The following is a 26,794-nucleotide window of genomic DNA, read 5'->3' as shown; positions in this document are numbered from 1 at the left end:
ACATTTAATAGACTGCCACTGAGCAGAGACAACAAACCATTCATTCTGCTTTGTAAATGGTTAAAGGGCCTCTGTTGCAAAAATCTTAAAATTTAAGATACATGTAAACATATACAAATAAGGAGTACCTTTCTTCCACAGTAAAATGAGCCATAAATTACTTTTCTCCTATGTTGCTTTCACTTATAGTAAGTAGTAGAAATCTGACCTTACGACATATTTTGGACTAGCCCATCTCCTCATGTGTTCTCAGGGTTTTCTTTATTTTTAAAGGTACTTGGTGAATGGCAGTTGCTCCGTCCAACTACCAAAAAAGTGTATGGTGAGCTGGCCAGCATCAGTGTATAAATCTTTTTCAGGGAATGTCTTTATAAAGAATAAAGGCCATGCTGAGAATCCCCCATGAAGAGATGGACTAACCCAAAACCTGTCGGTAATGTCAGATTTCTACTACTTACTGTAAGTGACAGCAGCATAGGAGAAAAGTCATTTATGGCTTATTTTACTGTGGAAGAAATGTACTTCTAATTTGGATGCGTTTACAATTTTAAGATTTTCGCGACAGCTCCTCTTTAAAGAGACTCTGTAACATTAAAAAGATCCCCTGGGGGGTACTCACTTCGGGTGGGGGAAGCCTCCAGATCCTAATGAGGCTTCCCACGCCGTCCTCTGTCCCACGGGTGTCTCGCCGCAGCCCTCCGAACAGCCGGCGACTGTGCTGACTGTCAGTTCAATATTTACCTTTGCAGGCTCCAGCGGGGGCGCTGTGGCGGCTTTCCGTTCCGAACTACACGGAAATACCCGATCTCAGTCGGGTCCGCTCTACTGCGCAGGCGCCGGAAACTTGCGCCTGCGCAGTAGAGCAGATCCGACGGCAATCGGGTATTTCCGTGTAGTTCGGAGCCGACAGCCGTCAGAGCGCCCCCGCTAGAGCCAGGGGGTAAATATTGACGTCACCGCTGCACGGACTCCACGGAGGGCTGCAGCGAGACCCCTGACGGATGGAGGACGGCGTGGGAAGCCTCATTGGGATCCGGAGGCTTCCCCCACCCGAGGTGAGTACCCCCCAGGGGATCTTTTCATGTTACAGATCCTCTTTAAAGTAAACCATGGGATAAAAAAAGTCATTTTTTAGGAATAGGAAGATAAATAAAATGTATCTCATCAGTTTATTTTCACCTTGGGTTCACTTTAAGCGATCAGATAATTGTGATAGCCTTGGCAGAAAATAAACTTAGTTGGTGTCCCCAATCGACTGCAAATTATTCTAAAAATGGCAATTTTGTTGATCGGAAAACCGGTTTTACTCATCGGTTGTGTGATGGATAGGAAGTACAGGTTGGTTCCTTGATGGTGTCAATCAATGTATTACAAGATTTTATTTTTGCTCACATTTATCTGATTGCTCAAATGATTCTTCGCTAAAAATTGAACTGTTAGGCCTAGTGCACACTGGGCGGATCCGCCGGCCGAATCCGCCTGAAAATCCGCATGGCTAATGTATCTCTATGGGCTGGTGCACACCGGCGGTTTGAGGTTTTTAGCAAGCTGCAAACGTGCCTCTTGCTGCACGTTTGCTTAAAACCTCAAACCGCCGGTGTGCACCAGTCCATAGAGATATATTAGCCATGCGGATGCGGCCGGTGAACACCCGGCAGATCGCATCAAGATCCGCCCGGTGTGCACTGGGCCTAAACTCTGTCATCCGCACCCAAAACCGCTAGCATTTTGTGGATCTGCTAGCGGTTTTGGTGTGCACTGGGCCTCAGGCTGGTTTCACAGTGGGACGTTAAAGTCCCACGTTACAGCAGCCAATAACGCAGCCCACCGCACAGTAATGAAAAATCAATGTGCTGTTCACAGTGCCCACGTTGCGTTACAGTGTAACGCTGCACGTTGAATGAAAGTGCAGCATGCTGTGCATTATACTGGGCTTTAGCTGCGTTAGACTGCTTGCACATGCTCAGTGACTAGCCACATGGCTAATTAATATTCACTGAACTGTGGAGACTCGTGGTGGGACTCGTAGTGATGTCCGGATCATGAACAAATCGTTCATTTGATCCGGATCTTTTTTGTGAGTCGAATCATCCGGATCATCACAATTAAAGATTCGGTTCACAGTGGATGCCTGTCTGGAAGAAACCAGAACATACAGAATGTACAGTGCAGGGAAAGTCCTGTCCTGTTAGTCATTTCATCCAGTCTGCTTCCCTAGTAAAATCATTCAAATGATTTGGTTCAAAGATCCGGATCTTTTCAATGATCCGATTCGAATGATCCGAATCCTTAAAAAGATCCGGACTTCCCATCACTATCCTGGAGCGGCTGCTTTGAGAGCCAATAACGCGGCTCAATCTGACGTCCAACTTCAACACCACCACGCGTTGCGTTAGGGGCACGTTATGCGACCATAACGTCCCCTAAAACGCATCGTCTTGGTGGGAAAGAGACCTTAGTGGCCAGCTTTAGGTCTACGTCTTGATCAATCTGATTGCCAGAATGTGAGTGATTGGGCAAGTTTGCTAGACTAATGTACACAGGCATATGATGACCCTGCCACAGAGATGGATTATGAGTAATGGGGCCCTGAGCAATGTAGTAGATTTGGGGCCCCCTTGTAGTCTTTTTGGTAAGCTGAAGTGGAAAGTGATCAGAGTAGGTGGCTGGTGGGCCCCTTGACGCCCATTAGGCCCCATGCACCTGCCTAGGTTACCTGGTGAATGATCCTGCTCGGCCCTGTCATGTGATCTTCTGTCACCTGTAAATCTCCTTGGGTGCTCACAGAGGGAGGGGAGCCAGAGCAACAGTAAGGGAGCAGGGGCTGAATACTAGTTTCTCATGCAGAGATCTGTGTTTGATAGGCAATCGGCAATCTTCTTCGAACTTGGATAGCAATGTCAGCCCTAGGTACCAATAACTGAGGACCACTGTTACAAAGGCTGAGCTGACCCAAGACCTGAAGATGTTTTGTTGATGAAAACACCTGCTGGTGATGCACATCTCTGACTCCTGCGTGCCTATTTCTCAGATAACACTGCCCTCTGCACAATCATTACCCGGCCAAGAAAGCTTCTCCAAGTGTACTGAATTCTCGGCAATGAATAGGGAGTCCATTAGTGAGAGTATTGGCCTGCTGGCTGTGAGTGGATAACCGCAGGCTAACCCAGTGTCAAAAATCAGATACTTACCCAAGAAGAGGAAAGCCTCTGGATCCTCCATAGGTTTCCTGTGTCCTCCTCTCTCCCCTGCAGCCACTCACTGGAACCCACTATAAGCTCTTCATGCACGTGTTGCCGTGCCTGTCCAGTAGCACAGAGATGCTTGCTTACTGCGCAGTGTGTCTGTACTTGTAACTTGCAAAAGGTACTTTTACTCACAGTAGACAGACAGCAGAATTGCGGTGGGGGTGACGGGGCCTGACAGCTGTTTCGCTTAGAATAAGCTTCCTCAGAGGCCTCTGAGGAAGCTTATTCTAAGCGAAACAGCTGTCAGGCCCTGTCACCCCCACCGCAATTCTGCTGTCTGTCTACTGTGAGTAAAAGTACCTTTTGCAAGTTACAGTGCCTCAATCTTTTTCTTCTGATGACACAGTAAGCAATCTATATGTTGTGCACGTAACTATAGGTTATACTCCAGTACTAGCCACCCTCCTCTGAATTTCATCTAGTGCGCCAGCCTTTTTCTCCCTTTTACATGCGTCTGTACTTGTGCAGGCTCAGTACGGCTGCGCTCGTGCGTTAAAGAGGAACTCCAGTGAAAATAATGTAGTAAAAAAAGTGCTTCATTTTTTACCATAATTATGTATAAATGATTTAGTCAGTGTTTGCTCAATGTAAAATCTTTCTTCTCCCCGATTTACATTCTGACATTTATTACATGGTGACATTTTTACTGTGGGCAGGTTATGTAGCTGCTCCTAGCTGTTTTGGCTGTTAGAGACAGCTGTAAACAGCTAATTTCTGTCTGTGAACATTGTTACATTGTAATAAACTGCCAAAAGTACCGCAGTACTCAGAGCTTCTTGTGGGAGGGGTTTCAGCACAAAATCAGTCATACAGCTCCCCCTGATGGTCTGTTTGTGAAAAGCATTATATTTCTCATGTAAAAGGGGGTATCAGCTACTGATTGGGATAAAGTTCAATTCTAGGTTGGAGTTTCTCTTTAAGAGTTGGGTGGCCCAGATCTAAAATCTTAGAAGCTCTTGTCTGATTTTTTTTTTTTTTTTTTTTTTTTGGGGGGGTCAGTGAGCAGCGACAACGGTCTGAATGATTCAGAAGCTTTTTTTTTCTTTGGTAAGTATCCATTTTTGGGGGAACAGAGAGAAATTGGCAGCGCTCCTTATCGGCTGCACCTGAAATCAGATTCTGATTTCAGAATCCGTTTATTCACAGAGTACAATGGGCGTCGTACCCAGAATTATTTGTGGTACAAAGCGGCATGGAAGGCTGTTATACAGTTGGCAGGCATTTAGACACAATCAGAAGTATAGAGTAGAAAACACAAAGATTGCAGCATAAGCAGAAATATTACAAACATAGCAGGCAACAATATTAACCACTTCAGGACCACAGTCTTTTCGCCCCTTAAGGACCAGAGCCTTTTTCTCCATTCAGACCACTGCAGCTTTCACGGTTTAATGCTCGGTCATACAACCTACCACCTAAATGAATTTTACCTCCTTTTCTTGTCACTAATACAGCTTTCTTTTGATGCTATTTGATTGCTGCTGCTAGTTTTACTTTTTATTATATTCATCAAAAAAGACATGAATTTTGTCAAAAAAATGACTTTTTTAACTTTCTGTGCTGACATTTTTCAAATAAAGTAAAATTTCCTATACATTTGAGCGCGAAAGTTATTCTGCTACATGTCTTTGATAAAAAAAAAACCCATTCAGTGTATATTTATTGGATTGGGTAAAAGTTATAGCGTTTACAAACTATGGTGCCAAAAGTGAATTTTCCCATTTTCAAGCATCTCTGACTTTTCTGCGCACCTGTCAGGTTTCATGAGGGGCTAAAATTCCAGGATAGTACAAATATCCCCCAAATGACCCCATTTTGGAAAGAAGACATCCCAAAGTATTCAGTGAGAGGCATGGTGAGTTCATAGAAGATTTTATTTTTTGTCACAAGTTAGCAGAAAATGACACTTTGTGACAACAACAACAACAAAAAAAAGTTTCCATTTCTTCTAACTTGCGAAAAAAAAAAAATGAAATCTGCCACGGACTCACTATGCTCCTCTCTGAATACCTTGAAGTGTCTACTTTCCAAAATGGGGTCATTTGTGGGGTGTGTTCACTGTCCTGGCATTTTGGGGGGTGCCTAATTGTAAGCACCCCTGTAAAGCCTAAAGATGCTCATTGGACTTTGGGCCCCTTAGCGCAGTTAGGCTGCAAAAAAGTGCCACACATGTGGTATTGCCGTACTCAGGAAAAGTAGTATAATGTGTTTTGGGGTGTATTTTTACACATACCCATGCTGGGTGGGAGAAATATCTCCGTAAATGACAATTTTTTTATTTTTTTTACACACAATTGTCTATTTATAGAGATATTTCTCCCACTCAGCATGGGTATGTGGAAAAATACACCCCAAAACACATTATACTACTTCTCCTGAGTACGGCGATACCACATGTGTGGCACTTTTTTGCACCCTAACTGCGCTAAGGGGCCCAAAGTCCAATGAGTACCTTTAGGATTTCACAGGTCATTTTGAGAAATTTCGTTTCAAGACTACTCCTCACGGTTTAGGGCCCCTAAAATGCCAGGACAGTATAGGAACCCCACAAATTACCCCATTTTAGAAAGAAGACACCCCAAGGTATTCCATTAGGAGTATGGTGAGTTCATAGAAGATTATTTTTTTTTGTCACAAGTTAGCGGAAATTGATGTTAATTGTTTTTTTTCACAAAGTGTCATTTTCCGCTAACTTGTGACAAAAAATAAAATCTTCTATGAACTCACCATACTCCTAACGGAATACCTTGGGGTGTCTTCTTTCTAAAATGGGGTCATTTGTGGGGTTCCTATACTGCCCTGGCATTTTAGGGGCCCTAAACCGTGAGGAGTAGTCTTGAAACCAAATGTCGCAAAATGACCTGTGAAATCCTAAAGGTACTCATTGGACTTTGGGCCCCTTAGCGCACTTAGGGTGCAAAAAAGTGCCACACATGTGGTACCGCCGTACTCAGGAGAAGTAGTACAATGTGTTTTGGGGTGTATTTTTACACATACAGATGCTGGGTGGGAGAAATATCTCTGTAAATGACAATTATTTGATTTTTTTTACACACAATTGTCCATTTACAGAGAGATTTCTCCCACCCAGCATGGGTATGTATAAAAATACACCGCAAAACACATTATACTACTTCTTCTGAGTACGGCGATACCACATGTGTGACACTTTTTTGCAACCTAGGTGCGCTAAGGGGCCTAACGTCCTATTCACAGGTCATTTTGAGGCATTTGGATTCTAGACTACTCCTCACGGTTTAGGGCCCCTAAAATGCCAGGGCAGTATAGGAACCCCACAAGTGACCCCATTTTAGAAAGAAGACACCCCAAGGTATTCCGTTAGGGGTATGGTGAGTTCATAGAAGATTTTATTTTTTGTCACAAGTTAGTGAAAAATGACACTTTGTGAAAAAAACAATAAAAATCCAATTTCCTCTAACTTTTGACAAAAAATAAAATATTCTATGAACTCATCATACACCTAACAGAATACCTTGGGGTGTCTTCTTTCTAAAATGGGGTCACTTGTGGGGTTCCTATACTGCCCTGGCATTTTACGGGCCCAAAACTGTGAGTAGTCTGGAAACCAAATTTCTCAAAATGACTGTTCAGGGGTATAAGCATCTGCAAATTTTGATGACAGGTGGTCTATGAGGGGGCAAATTTTGTGGAAGCGGTCATAAGCAGGGTGGCCTCTTAGATGACAGGATGTATTGGGCCTGATCTGATGGATAGGAGTGCTAGGGGGGTGACAGGAGGTGATTGATGGGTGTCTCAGGGGGCGGTTAGAGGGGAAAATAGATGCAATCAATGCACTGGGGACGTGATCGGAAGGGGGTCTGAGGGGGATCTGAGGGTTTGGCCGAGTGATCAGGAGCCCACACGGGGCAAATTAGGGCCTGATCTGATGGGTAGGTGTGCTAGGGGGTGACAGGAGGTGATTGATGGGTGTCTCAAGGTGTGATTAGAGGGGGGAAATAGATGCAAGCAATGCACTGGCGAGGTGATCAGGGCTGGGGTCTGAGGGCGTTCTGAGGTGTGGGCGGGTGATTGGGTGCCCGCAAGGGGAAGATTAGGGTCTAATCTGATGGGTAACAGTGACAGGTGGTGATAGGGGGTGATTGATGGGTAATTAGTGGGTGTTTAGAGGAGAGAAGATCTGCGGGCGATCTATTGGTGTGGGTGGGTGATCAGATTGCCCGCAAGGGGCAGGTTAGGGGCTGTTTGATGGGTGGCAGTGACAGGGGGTGATTGATGGGTGGCAGTGACAGGGGGTGATTGATGGGTGATTGACAGGTGATCAGTGGGTTATTACAGGGAATAACAGATGTAAATATTGCACGGGCGAATTGATAAGGGGGGGTCTGAGGGCAATCTGAGCGTGTGGGCGGGTGATTGGGTGCCCGCAAGGGGCAGATTAGGGTCTAATCTGATGGGTAACAGTGACAGGTGGTGATAGGGGGTGATTGATGGGTAATTAGTGGGTGTTTAGAGGAGATAAGAGATGTAAACAATGGATTTGGGAGGTGATCTGATGTCGGATCTGCGGGCGATCTATTGGTGTGGGTGGGTGATCAGATTGCCCGCAAGGGGCAGGTTAGGGGCTGATTGATGGGTGGCAGTGACAGGGGGTGATTGACGGGTGATTGACGGGTGATTGACGGGTGATTGACAGGTGATTGACAGGTGATCAGGGGGGATAGATGCATACAGTACACGGGGGGGGGGGGGGTCTGGGGAGAATCTGAGGGGTGGGGGGGTGATCAGGAGGGAGTAGGGGGCAGATTAGGGACTTAAAAAATAAAATAGCGTTGACAGATAGTGACAGGGAGTGATTGATGGGTGATTAGGGGGGTGACTGGGTGCAAACAGTGGTCTGGGGGGTGGGCAGGAGGGGGTCTGAGGGGTGCTGTGGGCGATCAGGGGGCAGGGGAGGGGGAAATCAGTGTGCTTGGGTGCAGACTAGGGTGGCTGCAGCCTGCCCTGGTGGTCCCTCGGACACTGGGACCACCAGGGCAGGAGGCAGCCAGTATAATAGGCTTTGTATACATTACAAAGCCTATTATACTTGTTACATGCGGCGATCCGGGTGCTAGTAACCCGCCGGCGCTTCCGAACGGCCGGCGGGTTACAACGAACGGTGGGCGGAGCCAGTCCCCGGCGGCTGATCGCGTCACGAATGACGCGATCGCCGCACAGCCACTCCCGCAGCCGCCCCCGCCGATGGGCGTATTGCGGTCGTTTGGGCCCGGTCTTTGCCGCCGCCCATCGGCTGGGGGCGGTCGTTAAGTGGTTAACCAAACAGATTTAGAACATATTTTAGGCAGCAGTGCGAGGCTAGGAGGTTTTGCGAGGATGGTGGCTCGAGTTCAGCAGGAGGACAGCTTTGGGAAAGAAAGTTTTATGTCTGGAAGTCTTGGTGGGGATGGATCTGTAGCGGCGTCCCGATGGCAGACGTTTGAAGTAGTGATTACCGGGGTGAGTGGGGTCATTCCGTATTCTGTTTGCCCTAGACCACAGTCTGGAGGTGTGTACGAGGTCCAGAGGCGGTAGGGGTGACCCAATGATCCTCTCTACTTTCTGAAACTTCAGACCGTTGCTCGCGGTAGCACTTGCATACCAGACAACGATGGAGGAGCAAAGTACGGACTCGGTGGTGGCAGTGTAAAAAGTACTTATCAGTTCCTGCTCAAACTTCCTCAGCTGCCTCAGAAAGAGCAACCTCTACTGAGCCTTCTTCTGGACCTTGGTGTTCTTGCCCCACTTTAAGTCATCAGTGATGGTGGGAGCTAAGAACCAAACTGACTACCAACAAAGGCGTTCAGAGAGGCCCCTAGAGGCTAAATACACACATTGGGCTTGATTCACTAAGACAAATAGCATGCCTTATCAAAGTTAACACGCCTTATCAGAGTAGCACAGCTTGCGCTACGAACTTATGCCTGCTAATTGGCAATGACGAGAGCTCCACTCGTCCTGCTCTGAGCCCCTGCGGGTTCATATACTACTCTACAAACACAATAAAAACCGCGCTGATAAATAATATATATGGGTGGCAACAGTGGTGCGCTGCCCTATTAGATAAATAAGTCACAATGCAAGCTCGGAGGCTGCGCACAGATGTTCACTGTAATCAAGTCTCTATTATCTGCATTAGATACAACCATATAAATGAACCAGTTAAACACTGTTGATCCAATATTCAGATAGTCCAGTGATTGTTCCTAGGTTGCAGGCTGGTCTGCCAATGGTCACCTTCAGCGAGTTATCACCACCACCACACCCCTCACAGTGGGCACTCACCGCAATTATATGACCCTCTATTAGATGGGTCTTCAGCGCTTATGGGGTCATCAGGCCGCCCCCTGCCACTCAGGAACTTTATCCACTCAGTAGAGCTTGTACAGGATCATATACACTTCTATAACATGAACAGAGCTCTCATAGCGTAATACTGTAAAAACAAGTTTATTCTAAAAGAAATGCGCACTTACAAACATGAGGCTTGGTGTTGGGCACAGAGTTTTAGTGGGCTCTACCCCAATCGTAGGCCGCCGGGTCGGCTTGTTGCGCTGGTTAAGTCCGCCTCCAGTGGCTCTCCACCTCGCCCCTCTGATGTCTGTAAGCTTGCTAAAAAAATGTGGTCGCATACGCTTGACCGGTTTCGTCGCCTAGGCGACTCTTCAGAAGCATGTGCGGCCTGGATGCCATACTGGTTTTTATACCTATACATCGGAGCCATTTCCTCCCTCCCTCTCCTCCCCGTTCCCCGGAAGTGCTAAGTTGCCATGAGACGCATATCCCATATGCAATACGCATGCGCGGCGACGTGCTAAAGAAAGCGCCGCGATTGGCTCACCCAGATGATGCTGCGTAAGGGGAGGAGGGAGAGGAGCCGCATCACTATGGCAACCCGAGTCCGGAACAAGGTTACGGGAAAGCTATAGGCTGATATTCTGGCAACTTAGCACTTCCGGGGAACGGGGAGGAGAGGGAGGGAGGAAATGGCTCCGATGTATAGGTATAAAAACCAGTATGGCATCCAGGCCGCACATGCTTCTGAAGAGTCGCCTAGGCGACGAAACCGGTCAAGCGTATGCGACCACATTTTTTTAGCAAGCTTACAGACATCAGAGTGGCGAGGTGGAGAGCCACTGGAGGCGGACTTAACCAGCGCAACAAGCCGACCCGGCGGCCTACGATTGGGGTAGAGCCCACTAAAACTCTGTGCCCAACACCAAGCCTCATGTTTGTAAGTGCCCATTTCTTTTAGAATAAACTTGTTTTTACAGTATTACGTTATGAGAGCTCTGTTCATGTTCTAGAAGTGTATATGATCCTGTACAAGCTCTACTGAGTGGATAAAGTTCCTGAGTGGCAGGGGGCGGCCTGATGACCCCATAAGCGCTGAAGACCCATCTAATAGAGGGTCATATAATTGCGGTGAGTGCCCACTGTGAGGGGTGTGGTGGTGGTGATAACTCGCTGAAGGTGACCATTGGCAGACCAGCCTGCAACCTAGGAACAATCACTGGACTATCTGAATATTGGATCAACAGTGTTTAACGGGTTCATTTATATGGTTGTATCTAATGCAGATAATAGAGACTTGATTACAGTGAACATCTGTGCGCAGCCTCCGAGCTTTCATATACTACTCTGATAAGGCATGTTAACTTTGATAAGGCATGCTATTTGTCTTAGTGAATCAATCCCATTGTATTCAAACTGAAATAGCACATGGATGCAGCTAGCCATATAAACTTACATTGCTATACAGTATCCATTTTTTGACAGGAGGTTTGACTCTGATACGCTTTAAAGGATACCAGAGACCCGAATAAACCGTTCTCTCTGTTCCCCTGTATCTTACCTAAAAGCCCCCGGGATCCTCTTCCAGGTCGCTGGAGTCAGGCTTTACTGCGCAGGCACTGGCCGTGTCGCATACGCCCATAGCTGTGCAGAGCACTCCTGGCAACAGGGCGCGCCCTAGAACGTGTGCAGTCCAACCAGCGCCTGCGCAGTGAAGCCCAACTCCGGTGACCCGGAAGAGGATCCTGGGGGGGGCCTTTTAAGTAAGATACGGGGGCAGAGAGGAGAACGGGGCAGTGGTAGGCATCAGGACAGGAGATAGTATGTGCCTACTCCCCCCGTTTCTCTAGCTTTATTTGGCTCTGGTATCCTATAACTGCCTGAGCAGTATAGTGAGCTGATGCCAGTGGATGATGCCTTTTATACAGGGGTGGTTGGCTGACTTGGCTGTTTAACCTGTGATAATGAAAAATAACCCGGCTTATTTTCTCTATTACAGGCTGTTGATGAATTTTACTCCAAGTTGGAAGGTCAAAAGATTGATATTAAAGCCCTTCATATGGTTTGTATCTCTGTCTTTTTTATTAGTGTAACTTATTTACTGACCACTTCATTTTTTAAGGGCCCGTTTCCACTGTAGCGTTACGAAATCGCCGGCGAATCACCGCAGGCAAATCGCATGCGGGTGCGATTCCGCATGCGTTTTTTGCCGCGATTTCGCATGCGATTTCGCATAGGTAAGGCTGTATGCGATTTTAACCATGTCACTGCCTGTGTGAATTAACATGGGTACCTATGCGAAATCGCATGCGAAATCGCGGCAAAAAACGCATGGGGAAAACGCATGCGATTTCCCTATTAAATACATTGTGTGCGATTCGCCTGCATTCCACACGCAGGCGAATTCTGAGGCCCCTACCCTGCAGATTTTTTCTGCACAGAAAAACGTGCGGGGAAACGCACAAGTGGAAACAGTCCCATCCACTTCTACTGACTGTGCGGATCCGCATGCGTTGCCCGCATGCGGATTCGCGATAGTGGAAACGGGCCCTAAAGGAAACCTGTCGAGATGGAAATATAGAAGCTGCTTTTTATTGGTGCTCACGAAAGGGTGTAATTCATATGCTTTAGTGAGTCCTTGACCTGGAGCAAGTATAGATCTTACCTGTGTGCTGATACCTGGTCAGCGACACACTAAGTAGATAAGTGTTTAAGTTAACATTTCTGGATTAATATATTTTTATTTAATCTGCATTGGCAGCTCCTATAGTACTATCTTGTAGATGACTCGTAGAACATATTTTGGTTATCATCAAGTTAAAGCAGTACCAGTAGCATTCAGCAATTTGTTTGGTTTCTCACATCTGAACTGACATGCAAACAAGACATTGGGCTTGATGCACTACAGTCCGGTTAAGTTAAAGTCTGGTTAAGTTGCTGGAAGCATTGGCCGTTAACCTAGTAATACACGTGATGCTAATGGGTTAACGTGTGCGTTGCTATGGTAATGCGGGTTACATATGAAGTAACGGAGCTATGATAACACACTGCAGATTTACCAGTCCAGTTTTCTGAAGCACTTAAAAAGCCTAGAAACCATGAGAGAGCTTGAGGGTTTTCTGCAGTAAAGTTCAAAGGGTCATTATTTCTGTCTTGTTTTATAGCTTAAAAGCCAGAGTGTGGTTTTAAAACTGCACTGTGACAGTATGATGCAATGTTTTATATATATATATATATATATATATATATATATATATATATATATATATATATATATATATATATATATAGCTATACAAGTTAAAATAAAATAAGACTTTTCTTTGCTACTAATGTTCTTTACATTATCCATACTACACATACAATTCATTATATCACTTTTTTTTTCTTCGCCTCAGGTTTGCTTTAAAGTGGATCCGAGATAAACTTTTACTCATTGCATAATTGTGTTCCTTTCCTATTGTTTATAGGGCATTCCTCAAGCCAAATACTTTTTTTGTTGTTGTTTTAATACTCTAATTCCCTTTGAACTAAACAAGCCTCACCCACAGCTTCTCCAGAGAGCCTTGGCACTCTGAGCCTTAGTAGCAAGGGCTTATGGGAGCTCAGTCTGGGCAGGAGGAGGAGGAGGTGTTACTAGCCAGAGATTTCAGAGGCAGAGGGGAGTGACGTATTCACAGGCTGAGGGCTGGAGATGCAGACCAGCTTTGCCTGTGTGTAATGTGACAAACAGAACATGGCCGCTCTCATTGTATCACAGGAATAAATAATCATAAACTGTTGAAGTTGTTTGCAGCTAGATTTGCAGTGTAAACTATCTAAACTTTAGATAAGATTTATAGACCAGTTACTTCTTACAGTTAGTTTTTCATCTCGGATCCGCTTTAAGTGCATCAGGCCCATAGTTAAAGAAATCCTAAACCTGAGATGGGCAGGACCACAGGATTTTACTTACCTGGGGTTTCTTCCAGCTCCCTCAGAGTCCTCCCTGTCCAATCTGATGAGGTGCTGCAGTCCAATGAAAGTCTGTGGTCTCAGGGGCAACTGCACATGTGCTGCTCTAGTCGGGTGCCTGCTGGACCGTGCTCCCTTAGCCGGGAGCATTCTGCACCTGTGCAGTTAGTTGAGGCTTTAAACTGCTCAGGAGCGGAGGGTGATCAAGGAGGCATTGCCCTGGACTTTATTGGGCTGACAGCGGCAGGATGAAGGGGACCAGAGGACTCCGAGAATGCTGAAAGACAACAGGGGGCTGTAAGGAGCATAAGATAAGTAAAATTTTTTAGTTTCCTCTCATCTCATTTACACTGTAACACATATTTTAATTGGGACAGTATCTGCGAGTTGAAGTAGCAGATATGGCTACTACCGTATGTGCTTGGGCGCTGCCATCTTGCAGATGATGATAGTACTTACTATGCACAGTACAAGGACAATTCACATAATTTTTTTTGTCTACTGCTGTGTGACACCTCATTGTGTGTACTGAAATTGTTAAAGGATACCTGATCCGATGCAAAGCTACCTAAGGCAAGCACAGAGCTATGTTCATGCTGAATCTACATACCTCTGTGTGTTGTCTGTTCCTCTGCTCGTTCCACTCGGTCCCCATAATCTCTCCTTTGATAGTTTGTCTTCAGCCAGAAGTCACATTTTTCGACAGAAAGGGACAGGCTTGCTGTGATATTCTATCCTATCACCCTTCCATTTCCTCCACTTAAGGGGCGTAAGTGAGGTGGGAAAAAGGAGGGAATGGGAGGGAACATCACAGTAAGCCTGCCTATTCCATCAGAACATTTGACTTTAGCCAAAAGTAAAATTTATCAAGGCGTGATTATGGGGGCCGGGTAAACAAGGATGCTGGTCTGTGCATCTCTCTGAAGACTAGAGTATTTTTCTTTGTCAGTAAAAAACTACTGTATAAAATTCCTGCTTTGGTTTCAGGTTTCACACACACAATTATCTGCGGTATAAGTAAACCCTCTGCTAAGTGATATATCTTCTTCTGCTAACTCTGCAAGTGTCAGCGCAGTATTATCTTTAGACAACCATCTGTGTAAAGGCTGGGCTTCTGGACAGCTCATTCAGAGAAACAAAACTAGCAGCTGCAGTGAAAGCTAGTGAGTCCTGCCATATTCAAAAGATATAAAGTACACACAGGGTTAACAGATGTAGGGAGAGGGACCCCCCCCCCTTCCCCCATGATTACCTGGTCCGACTTCGGTCACCTGTCAGTAAATTGTGAAAGGAATTCCCCAACATGAAAGGAACAGATAAGCAGGGAAGGAAATACAGCAATATTTAGGAACACCTAGACAAGCTATTCCCATCTCTGTTAAAACAACATGTTGATCGATAGTTAAGTACACAAACACTTAAAATTATTGCATTTTACTGGTGCTTGCTGTGACTGCCTCTTCAACAACAAGCCACAGTAAAGAAGATGTATTAGAACCAGTGCAGGGAGAAATATGGTGCGTCACAGCTACAGAAGTGGAGCAGTTACTTAGAACGACCAATCAGAATCCTTTATCATCCACTCCAAATTTCCACCAGTTCTGGTTTAGTTTTCCTTGCAGTGGTTTTGATAATCCAGCGTTGTAGTCTAATTATTCTTTTGAAGAGTTCAGAGAACAATCACAGGAAGAAATTAGATTTGTATAAGATCATGCACTATATTTTTATGTGCATTATTTTGTACACTAATAATACTTTCAATCTCAACTATTGGATATTACTGGTATTAGAAAATCTAATTATAATGTCTAGCTTCTTAGTGTGCAGCAATGTAGAATGCAGGAGAAACAGATATTAATCAGAAGACCTCGTGGCTAATGGCTAATGACTTTATTAACTCACATTACAGACACAGGATGTTGTATTTGATACTAAAACACACTACACACCCAGTGGTTATAGCTGGTAATGCATCTTACCTAATAGATATACACGTGATAGACTGTTGTTGCTAATTATACATTCCAAGAACTGAATTTTGTGGGAGGGGTTAGAATCTGTATTGGATATTTGCAGCTGCATGTACACACCATATGCTTTCTGTTTATAGCAAGCTAGTAGCTCAATGAACTCCAATTTGCACAGAATCCTGATGGCCCTTCCCCTGGGACATCCAAGTGACCAATTTGCTTGCTCCGTGCAGGAAAGAGGGTGAGGCTACATAGAGCTGTCCCTTGATACATTTGCAGTATAGTCTGGCTTTTGTAAAACCCGGTTCCTAACAGTTGAATGGAGAGATGCTATACTAATGAAGCATTCTTCAGGCCCATCATTAAGTACAAATGAGGCATACTTATTTTCTGGGGTGAAGCAGTTTAGCATTTTAATTAGTGTTAATGGCCTTTTATAATGGGTTTCGAAAAGTGCAGATACTATGTGCAATTTATAGATCTTCTTTGTCATTTTAAGTATATATATATTTTTTCTCAATATGAAATACAAATCTTAAAAATAACAAGGTGTTTTTATTGCTTATTACAGGAAAAGCAAGCTCTTAAAAAGTTAGAAAACGTACGAAAAGATCATGTACAACGTCTGGAAGTGCTGCAGAATGCTCAGGTATGTTTTTGTGCTCTAGAGGGCGCTGTTGTACTTTTTACCCCTGGGGTAAGAATGCTATACTTTGTGAACTAAGCCCATGGTGGGCTAGATAACATGCTGCTGACCTTGTTTAGGCTGCTTGTTGTTTTCAAGGTCCCTCTTGTTACCTGGCCTTTTAATATTTGACCAGCCTTCATGCTGAAACTGATTTAAAAAAATCTGTGTGCAATGTGTGGGCAGCCAATAAATCCCTCTGATCGAATGTGATCAGAGAGGGATTTACTGGCTGCTCACACACTGCACACAGATTTTTTAACTGATTGCTCTGGTGGGCATCTATAGGTGTATGGCCCTGAGCCGAGGAATAAAATAGAAATCTGAACTTACTTGGGGCTTCCCTCAGCCCCCCCATAGCCCGCGAGGTCCCTCTGTGTCCTCTAAGTTCCCTCCGTGGTCCCGCTGGTGGCTCTGTTAGGTGGGCGACTTTGGCCATAGTCATGCACAACTGTGCATGCGCTGCCCGTCCACCAACCGACTCTATCACCTGCCTGTCGCCATAAGTGCCCTGTGCATGCGCAGTTCTTGAAAGACTGAACCGCACATGCACAGGACGCTTACAACGGGCTTGTGATCGAGCTGGGTGCGAGGAAGGGGTCGTTCATGCACAGTTGCGCACTACTTCGGCAGAAGTCATGCACCTAATGGAGCCGCCAGCGAGACCACGGTGGGGCCCCAAAGGATGCCAAGGGAACTCATGGACTGGAGAAAGCCCCAGGTAACTTCAGATTTCTATTTCGTTTCTCTGTTCAGGGTCCCTTTAACCACTTCACCCCCAAGGGTTTTTACCCTAACGGACCAGAGCAATTTTCACCTGTCAATGCTCTTCCCTTTCATTTGCCAATAACTTTTTCAATACTTATCACAACAAAATGATCTATACCTTGTTTTTTCCCCCCACAGATTAGGCTTTTTTGGGGTGATATTTGTTTTCAGTAATTACTTTACTTTCTATGCATTTTAAAGAGAAAAACAAGGAAAAATGAAAAAATACACAATTTCTCCAATTCCATCCCCTATAGATTTAAAATAAACAATGCTACCATACATAAAACCCACATATTTTGTCTGCCTATTTGTCCTGGTTATCAAAAGGTTTGAATTATGTCCCTAGTACAAAGTATAGTGACAATACATTATTTGAAAATAAAGGTGGTTTTTGTTTTCTTATTGCACACTACCAATGATTACAAGCCCTTATTAGCAAAAATAAGAGTAATACACCCTCATGCTATACATATTTAAAAAAAACTGAGGCTTTAAAGTAAGTATTTATGCATTTTCTTTTTAGTTCTGTCAAATTCTATTATTTTGCTTGTCACAATTAAAATGATATCCTATATACATAATCCGATGGCTTTTTGGCTACGCAATACACACTTAACCATAAGCAGCACCAATTGATTTTTCAAGACCATTTTTTGCACCAAATGAAATACAGTAATTCTTAGAAAAGCCAATGGAGTGTCTGAACAGTCAAGAAAAGCCATAAATGTCACCATTCTGAAAACTAGAGATCCAAGCCTACTCAAATATACATATTTTGTATCATTTGTACTTATGCAGTTTTGATAAAATTGTACTATAACTTTGAAAACTGTATTTTTTTACACTTTTTTTCAGTTTGGCACACAAAAAAATTGGAATGACTTAGGCCTCAGTTCTCAAACAAACCAAATGTTATTCTTTCGCTTGTCATGGTTAAAATGATACCCTATGTACACAATCAGATAGCTTTTTGGCCACGCAATACACTGTTAACCATGAGCAGCACCAATTGATTTTTCAAGGCCATTGTTTTGCACCAAAAGTAATAGTCATTCTTTCTTAGCAAAGCCCATGGACTGTCTGAACAGTCAAGAAAAGCCATAAATGTCACCATTCTGAAAACTAGAGACCCAGGCCTACTCAGATATACATATTTTTTAACATTTGTACTTTGTATATGTTTGCACATATTTTAAATTTTACAGTTTTTCGCTGTAGTGCCCCTTTAATGCAAAGGTTTTTCCACAAACATTTCCACATTTCTGCGTTTGCGGCGGCATGTTCTGTATGCGAACATGTGTCGTGTGGAAAAAAGCAGAAAGCTGTGATTTCAAAACGCACGGAAGTTAAGGTTCCCTTTAGGTAGTGAACACACTAGATGCGTTTGTGCGCATTTTCCCATGGACGGCAAAACACACACGATTCTACAAGCTATTGAAGTCCATAGCCTAGTGCGGGAAACGTGTGTCGCAACTGTTTGATCACGTTTTGCGTCTTTCCACGCATTGTTAAATTGCACATCTTTCTGCTTCTTGCCACACGACGTGCACATTCGCATAATGTACATGCCGTCAGAAATGTGGAAACTTTCCCGGGAAAAACATACACGTTAAGCGCGAATGCAAAAGCGTGAACACAAAAGCCGACAGAGACCCGAGAATCACAGGGGAAAACGGCCCTGCAAGTGTGTACCCTGCCTTAAAGAACAGGTGCGAGGTAAAAAAAAGATCTATCTACCTTGGGCTTCCTCCAACCCCTGGCAACCTATCTGTCCCTCGCTGCAGTTCTGCCTCCGTTGCAGATGCCGACCTCGTCAGGTCGGTGTCCTTTAAACGTTTGGCTGTGACGCTCGTGATCATGCTCGCGTGGCCTGGAACACATTCCCCATGCACAGGAGTATTGCGCCTGTGCAGAACGCTCCAGGCCACGTGAGTGAGCGCGATCGCAAACGCTCGTGCAAGCATAAAAGATGCTGACCTGGCAAGGTCGGCATCTGCAGCGGAGGGAATCCCAGGACGCTAGAGCTGCGGCAAGTGACAGATAGGCTGAAAGAAGCCTCAGGTTGTCACTTTTAAAGTGCATATTAGTTTGCACGGGCAGTGTCGCTTGCTGCCCCCCAATCACGAATTTGAGTAAAACCGGTCACAGCAGAATCGAAATACGGATATGCCATAATCGTGATCTGGTTTTGAATTGGAGTTCCGGATTCGACTTGGATTTTAGCTGTGATTACATGTAAAATCCGTGATCACGGCCATGATTACGGATTTGACTTTAACATTAATAGCAGTGCCCTCATACATGCTACAATCACCAAAAGTGCATGGATTATAAAGGTGATCAGTAGCTACAACTTAAAAAAAATGTTTTTAGAAAGACCTAATAGTGTTTGAGAAAATCAATTTTAAAATCTCAAATGATAAAAGTATTCCTGATTACAAAAACGCCAAAAAACACCGACATTAGTGGTTAATAGCAAAGCCGCCTTACATGATATAAACACCACATTTTCAGGATACGTTAAGTAGAACATTGAGAACAATGTGCTAAAATTTTTTTCCAAAAGACTTTATAGTTTTTGAGAAAATCGATTTTAAACACTGGACGTTTTAAAACGTCCATTAACAGGGAAAAACTGGACTTTTTTTTACTACTGGTAATCCAGTAGTGGTTAAGACCAGATCATACTTCACTCACTAAACTCAAAACTGAATGATCACAGTAAATGATAAGTATCATTGTGTACCTCTGCTTGTTTGCCGCTGTGCGCCTAGGTATCCAGCGGTGGCTGGATAATGTACTGGATAAGGGCTCTGCCTCTGACACAGGAGACCTGGGTTCAAATCTCGGCTGTTCCTGTTCAGTAAGCTAGCACCTATTCAGTAGGAGACCTTGGGCAAGACTCCCTAACACTGCTACTGACTATAGAGCGCATCCTAATGGCTGCAATGGCAGTGGCTTAGCTAGAGATCATGGGGCCCTATAGCAAAACTTTCATGGGTCCCTTAGATGTTGGGACTCTTAAAGAGGAACTCCAGTGAAAATAATGTAATGAACAAGTGCTTAATTTTTACAATAATTATGTATAAATGATTTAGTCAGTGTTTGCCCATTGTAAAGTCTTTCCTCTCCCTGATTTACATTCTGACATTTATCACATGGTGACATTTTTACTGCTGGCAATTGAAGTCAGTGGAAGTAGATGCTGCTTGCTTTTTTGGCAGTTGGAAGCAGCTGTAAACAGCTATTTCCCACAATGCAACGAGGTTCACAGACAGGAAACTACCAGGACCATGGTCCTCAGTTTCCTGTGGGAAGGGTTTCACCACAATATCAGCCATACAGAGCCCCCTGATGATCCGTTTGAGAAAAGGAATAGATTTCTCATGGGAAAAGGGGTATCCGCTATTGATTGAGATGAAGTTCAATTCTTGGTCACGGTTTCTCTTTAAGCAATGCCACCTGCCCCTACTCCTATGGATATGAGTTAAATGGGCAATTTACATTATCATGCAATCAACATTAGATATGAAACTAAGACAGAGGGTGAAGGAGTACAAGAAAGGTAATGGTGAATGAATACATTGAGTACCACCTGGGCCCTCTGTTCTCCAAGGCCCCATGCTATGGCTATTGCTATTGCTATGCCCCTGCTGCCAGGACAAAAAAGCGCAATATAAATATTATTTAACTTGTCTTGTATACAGACTTATACTAGACTTTATATTATATTTCAACCTTCAGAGAACATATTTTATACCCTGGAAAAATATTAAAAGTACGCATAACTAAGGAAAACTCTCTTTCAAGCTGAATAAGTAAGTAAAGTGTGAAGTGTTGCGCCACTAGGAATAGCTGCTAAATCTGATTAAAGGTGTCCCAATTCCTAAGAATAAGATTAGCATAAAATATCAGATTGCGCTTAGGGGAATCTCACTGGCATTGAAAAACAACTGATGTCTAATAATGTGCAAATAGCTTTACTGAGCCTGTCTACCCACAATGGTGACAAGCTAATACAATGCTCATATAATGATCAGTAAAAGTAATCAATAAAAAAGTAATCAATAAAAACAATAAAAAACAATAAAAAATCATCAGTAGATCTGTATATAGGAAGGGCTCCACTGATCACTCTCACAGAAAGGCTCAATGAATGGATAAGGTGCTAACTCTTGATATATCCTCCCAGTGCGTGGATTTACAATACATGCAGAGTTCACCCTTCATAAGGGAATAAATGAGTAATGCTCCTGGCAACTGAACACTGTGTAACAAGTATAAAGGTTCCAGTTTGAAGGAATCCTGTTGATTTGTATAGCACATGTGAATAAGTCCTCTTCACTAAGCTTAGCGTACTGTTTGATCCCTTAATGCAGCATCCAAGTGAATGCACTGATGTACTCACGGACTTCCGTTAGATGAAGGCAGGAGCCACAGGATATGCACGGATCCTGAACGGGAGCCGCTCGATCTCACTGGCCCCGGCCGGCGACACAGTGAGAGTCTAGACCGGCTGCAAGGTGTCCGCTGCAGGGTCGGGCAGCAAGCCCTGCTCCCGGAAGATGGTTGGCATTACTCATTTATTCCCTTATGAAGGGTGAACTCTGCATGTATTGTAAATCCACGCACTGGGAGGATATATCAAGAGTTATATATCAAGAGTTAGCACCTTATCCATTCATTGAGCCTTTCTGTGAGAGTGATCAGTGGAGCCCTTCCTATATACAGATCTCTTTCAAGCTGAGTTAAATGCTTGAGAAGCCATTATCACGGTCTCAATGTCTCCCCTCTGTCTTAGAAATTGATTTGAGATCTGTGTATGTTTGAACAGGTCGCTCTTTATATTATTTGATTATGGATGTAAACTTTTACTAGCCCCGTGCACTAATTTTCCTTCTAGGAAACTGATAAATTCAAAGGAGAACTGATTGAAATGAACCTGGAAATTGTGGATCGAGCGCTGCAGGTTGTGCGCAGTGCCTTGGCCAATCAGATCGACTGGACAGAGATCGGACAGATCGTGAAAGAAGCACAGGTTCAGGGAGACCCAGTTGCCCTTTGCATTAAAGAGCTTAAACTACAGACAAATCAGATCACAATGCTCCTAAAGTAAGTGAACATTTTTATATCTTGTGTTTAATTTTGCCTATACATCTTACACTCGGTTTACACAATCTTTGGCCACTCTAGCCAGCACCTGTGTAGGATGAGGGTCATCGGACTGGATATAGCTTGGTAAGTCACACAGGTTGGCCATGCAGGTTACACAGTTGTATAAGATGGGACAAACACTGTACAATCATAATGGATAGAGTCAGCCTGCGCTCGGCTACGATGATCCACCAGTCAGGATCTCTTGTAGACGTAAGGGAGGGGCAGGGGAGTCTGGTGCTGCTGTACACATGCTAGATCAGGCTTTTTTAATCAGGGTTCCTTGAGTAATCTTTAGGGGTTCCTTGGCATCCCCCCCCCCCCCCATTGTGGGGGAATAGAGCACATTATAATGGGGGGTGCTATAAAAAGAAGCACTAAATTGGAGGGCAGAATAGTAATGATGGAGCACATTAATAAAAAGCACTGGGATAAGGAGAGGAGACAGTATAATGAGTGGCAGTGTAATAGGGGTAGTGAAATAAACAACCTCACCTACTTTTTAAGACCATGCCTCCTGCAGAATAAATGCAGGGTTCCTTGAGATCCAAAAGTTATTTGCTGGGTTCCTCCAGGGTAAAAAGGTTGAGAAAGGCTGTGCTAGATTGTTAGCAGAGGTGGCACCGTCTGGCCAAGAACAGAGTATGTATTGGGGCGCCGCTGCATGAATTTGGTGCCAGGTGGTGCTCCCAGTAAAGTATTGGTAATTTACATAACTGATACTTTACTATGTGCTTACCCAGCATCCATTCTCACATGAACTCTCCCTTCCTAGTGCCTAAAAATCCCGTCTCATTCCAGAAATCCATACATTCTCTCTGAAGAAGAGGAAGAAGATGAGGAAGAGGAGAAACCGGAAGTAGAAGAGCCGAAAGGAAAGAAGAAAAAAAATAAAAACAAACAACAGCCAAAGAAAGCTCAGAAAAACAAACCAATGCAGGTGGATGTGGACCTCAGCCTTTCAGCTTATGCCAATGCCAAAAAGTAAGTCTAAAATAGTCTTACCAAACTGCTTGACTATTAAGATTGCTGCTCCAGTAACTGGATCTACATGGTTCAGCATTTTGTCTATACTTGCAGGTACTACGATCATAAGAGACATGCTGCTAAGAAAACTCAGAAGACAGTGGAAGCCGCAGAAAAGGTACAGATCCACTCATTCAGTAAATATGCTTCCATTAGTTAAAGAAGAACTGTGGAATGTCAAATAGGAGTCAAGGTTGCCACACTTGTTGCATGTTCCCTGATTGTCCTCCTGAATTTGGAGGACAGAAATGTGAACATTGGGGAGTCAAAGTATTGTCCAAGGGACCCATAATTTCTAGTTATGCCACTGGTTGTATGAGAGGTAAAAGTAGCTGTTCCCTTATGACCTGTAGCTTTCCCTCAAACACCAGCTACACTATGTTCGGATGTGGACTGTAGTTAATTTATCTGCTATTTGCTTCCACATTGTGTATGTATTCTGAATTACAGGCATTCAAGTCTGCAGAGAAGAAAACTAAGCAGACTCTGAAGGAGGTGCAGACTGTCACCACGATTCAGAAAGCCAGGAAGGTGTACTGGTAAGATCACATACATCTCTCTCTCTCTTTCACTGGGAAACACCTTAGATGTATTGAGACACACACACACACACACACACACACACACACACACACACACCTCTATACACAGACACACCCACACACCACACACATACACACTACACACACCACACACATACACACACCACACACCTCACACACACACCACACACACACCACACCACACACATACACACACCACACACATACACACACATACACACACACCACACACATACACACACACCACACACATACACACACACCACACACATACACACACACCACACACATACACACACACCACACACATACACACACATACACACACCACACACATACACACACCACACACATACACACACCACACACACCACACACATACACACACCACACACACCACACACATACACACACCACACACATACACACACACCACACCACACACACACACCACACACATACACACATACACACACACACCACACACACATACACACACATACACACACCACACACATACACACACCACACCACACACACACCACACACATACACACCACACACATACACACACACACACACACATACACACACACATACACATACACACACACATACACATACACACACACACACACACACACACACCTACACACACACACACTTTGCCTTTCTTCAAAAGGAAAGAGAAAACTTAACTTAAGTTCTTACAGATATAAGCCCATATGCAATTAACTTTTTCTCCTAAGTGGTTTTTTCACACCTGGGGCTTTATTCACGAAACCGTGATAGCTCCTATCATGGTCGCACTAGCATTTTTGCGTTTTCACACGCAATCGCAAATGTTTACACGCAATCCCGAATTTTCAAAATTCACGATTGCACGTGAAAATGCGTGCAAAAAAGCTAGCCGTGATAGGAGTTGTCACGGTTTAGTGAATCAAGCCCCTTGTCAATGAAATGACTTGTAAAGCACAGACGCACAATAAAATACTGAAAATAATTTTGATAGTACCGTTTCACTTAGTTATTGGTAAACTTTCAATTGCAAAGTACTGAAAAGTTATATTAAAAAGAATTTTAACAAATTCTCTTAGGAGAAAAATATAATTGCATATGGGCCATCGGTGGGGGCTTCACAGGTCTTAGCTGAAACTGTGCCGAAATAAATTAGACTCTGATGGAGATGCTCTCCTGGCAAGTGGTTGACGTGAATAAACAGGTTTTTACCACTTTTGAATGTACAAAGTCTACCAGGATGGTAGGATATTGGCTTTCTCCATGTAGTAGCATCTACAGACTGATGACCAGGATCTTGATATTCAAAGTAGTAGACCAGCCTGATCTACCTATCAGCAGCGGCATTCACTGGGGTTTTGTAGTTAGACTGCTGCTAAAATGTCACTGATCAGCTGCTCAGCTAAGAAGAGGGAAGGCTCTGGATCCCATAGAGCCTTCCCAGTCCTCTCTCCGTCCCCTTGTTTCCCCCGCTGTCTCCCGTTCAAAAGTCACGCCTTCGGTACTTCTTGAAAGGCTTCAGGAGCACTGGGAGACGCGAGTGCTTCTGAAGCCTTTCAAGAAGTCCTGAAGGCGTGACTTTTGAACGGGAGACAGCAGGGAAAGCAGGACGTGTGGCGTACAGATCCACTCATCCACTCATCTCAGATGTGCTCGGGGACACAAGTAGCTCAGAAGGCTGCCCGAGGAGGCATGAACAAGTATTCAACCTGTATGTCGAATAATTTCACTGCCAGGACAGCATTGGTACAAGTAGATGGAGAAAGGACCAGGAAAGCTCAAACAAATCCAAAGCCTTTCCTCTACATAGGGAAGTATCTCATTTTTTTTTCTTTTCCTTTTTTTTCCTCACTTTAGGGTTGCTTTAAAAGGTGGCCATGCACGATTCCATTTTTCATTTCTTTTTTTAAATATCGATTTATATAGATTAATCAAGTCGATATTATTTTGCTGTAAGTAGTACCTGGGAAGAGGCTATAGCAGTATGTGGCAGTTCTGTAGATATGCAAGTGAAATCTTCATGCTTTAGATAAAGCTTCTGTGATTTTTGTTTAGGTTTGAGAAATTCCTGTGGTTTATAAGTTCAGAGAACTACCTTATAATAGCCGGGAGAGATCAGCAGCAGAATGAGATGATTGTCAAGAGGTATTTGCGGGCAGGTAAGTGACCTTTTTTTCCCTTTGCCAGAAGTTACTGGGGTCTGCAGGGGAGTGGGGGGTTAGAGCAGGAGCTACTGGGGTCTGCAGGTAACCTTGTTAGCATTCCAGTCACCTAGGTTCTGATTTGTGTATTTGCATTGTAATGTACATGACTGTGCTGCTTTCTTTGTCTATAGGAGATATCTATGTGCATGCTGACCTGCACGGAGCGACTAGCTGTGTAATTAAGAATCCAACAGGTAACACAATGCTGTACATAATAAATCCATGCTATTATGTTTATTTCCCAATTATCCACTTCCCCTCCCACAGCACAAGTATCTACATCCCTGAAAACTTCTCTTTAGCTTACAGTGATATAGATACTGTCCTCTTGCTGTCTACGTGCGGCACGAACACGTGCCCACAGCGTCACGCTTAAGTGCATAGATTGGTGTATGGGAACATATGTTCCCAAAGCTAATATGTGTCTAATGTATAAATGATCACTGTTACAACAAGCCTGTGTACATTAGATTTAAAATACTTATCGGCTTTCCTGAAATCAATTTCGTCTGTCTTCCCACGTGTAGCCCTGCCCCCTAGCGCAGGAGGCCATAGATGCTTCTCTGTCTCCAAACTGAGAAGCGCCTATGTGTTCTTGTGCTGTGGGGCGGGGCTACATGCCGGAAGCCAGACCTTGGCACACCTGACAAGTAGTTTAACCTTTAATTCAAACAAAAATTGCCCACAAAGTCACTGCAAAATTGCGATTTTGCTATCACTTTAAAAATGCTGCAGGACTCGCAATCGGCAAAAATTCCTTTCATCAGCGGTAGCACTTTTTGGGATTGCCAGTGATCATTGGCAATCCCAAAGACACACACACACACACACACACACACACACACACACACACACACACACACACACACACACACACACACACACACAC

The 26,794-nt window shown here is 44.1% G+C and overlaps 1 protein-coding gene across 1 annotated transcript in view; it reads left to right on the top strand.

Annotated features, from left to right (window-relative positions):
• The window catches only part of NEMF (nuclear export mediator factor), a 91,018-nt gene that overhangs the window by 26,876 nt on the left and 37,348 nt on the right, over positions 1-26,794 (top strand). Inside the window, exons 11-18 of the mRNA XM_068254170.1 lie at positions 11,560-11,622; positions 16,056-16,133; positions 21,844-22,052; positions 22,896-23,078; positions 23,175-23,238; positions 23,571-23,659; positions 25,757-25,860; positions 26,037-26,099. Coding sequence (XP_068110271.1) covers positions 11,560-11,622; positions 16,056-16,133; positions 21,844-22,052; positions 22,896-23,078; positions 23,175-23,238; positions 23,571-23,659; positions 25,757-25,860; positions 26,037-26,099 — 853 coding nt within the window. The remainder of the gene's footprint in view (positions 1-11,559; positions 11,623-16,055; positions 16,134-21,843; positions 22,053-22,895; positions 23,079-23,174; positions 23,239-23,570; positions 23,660-25,756; positions 25,861-26,036; positions 26,100-26,794) is intronic.

Source organism: Hyperolius riggenbachi, chromosome 9 (genome assembly GCF_040937935.1).
Source record: "Hyperolius riggenbachi isolate aHypRig1 chromosome 9, aHypRig1.pri, whole genome shotgun sequence".
NCBI lineage: Eukaryota > Metazoa > Chordata > Amphibia > Anura > Hyperoliidae > Hyperolius > Hyperolius riggenbachi.
Note: the sequence above shows the minus strand (reverse complement) of the source record. Positions and strands in the feature narration are given on the sequence as shown.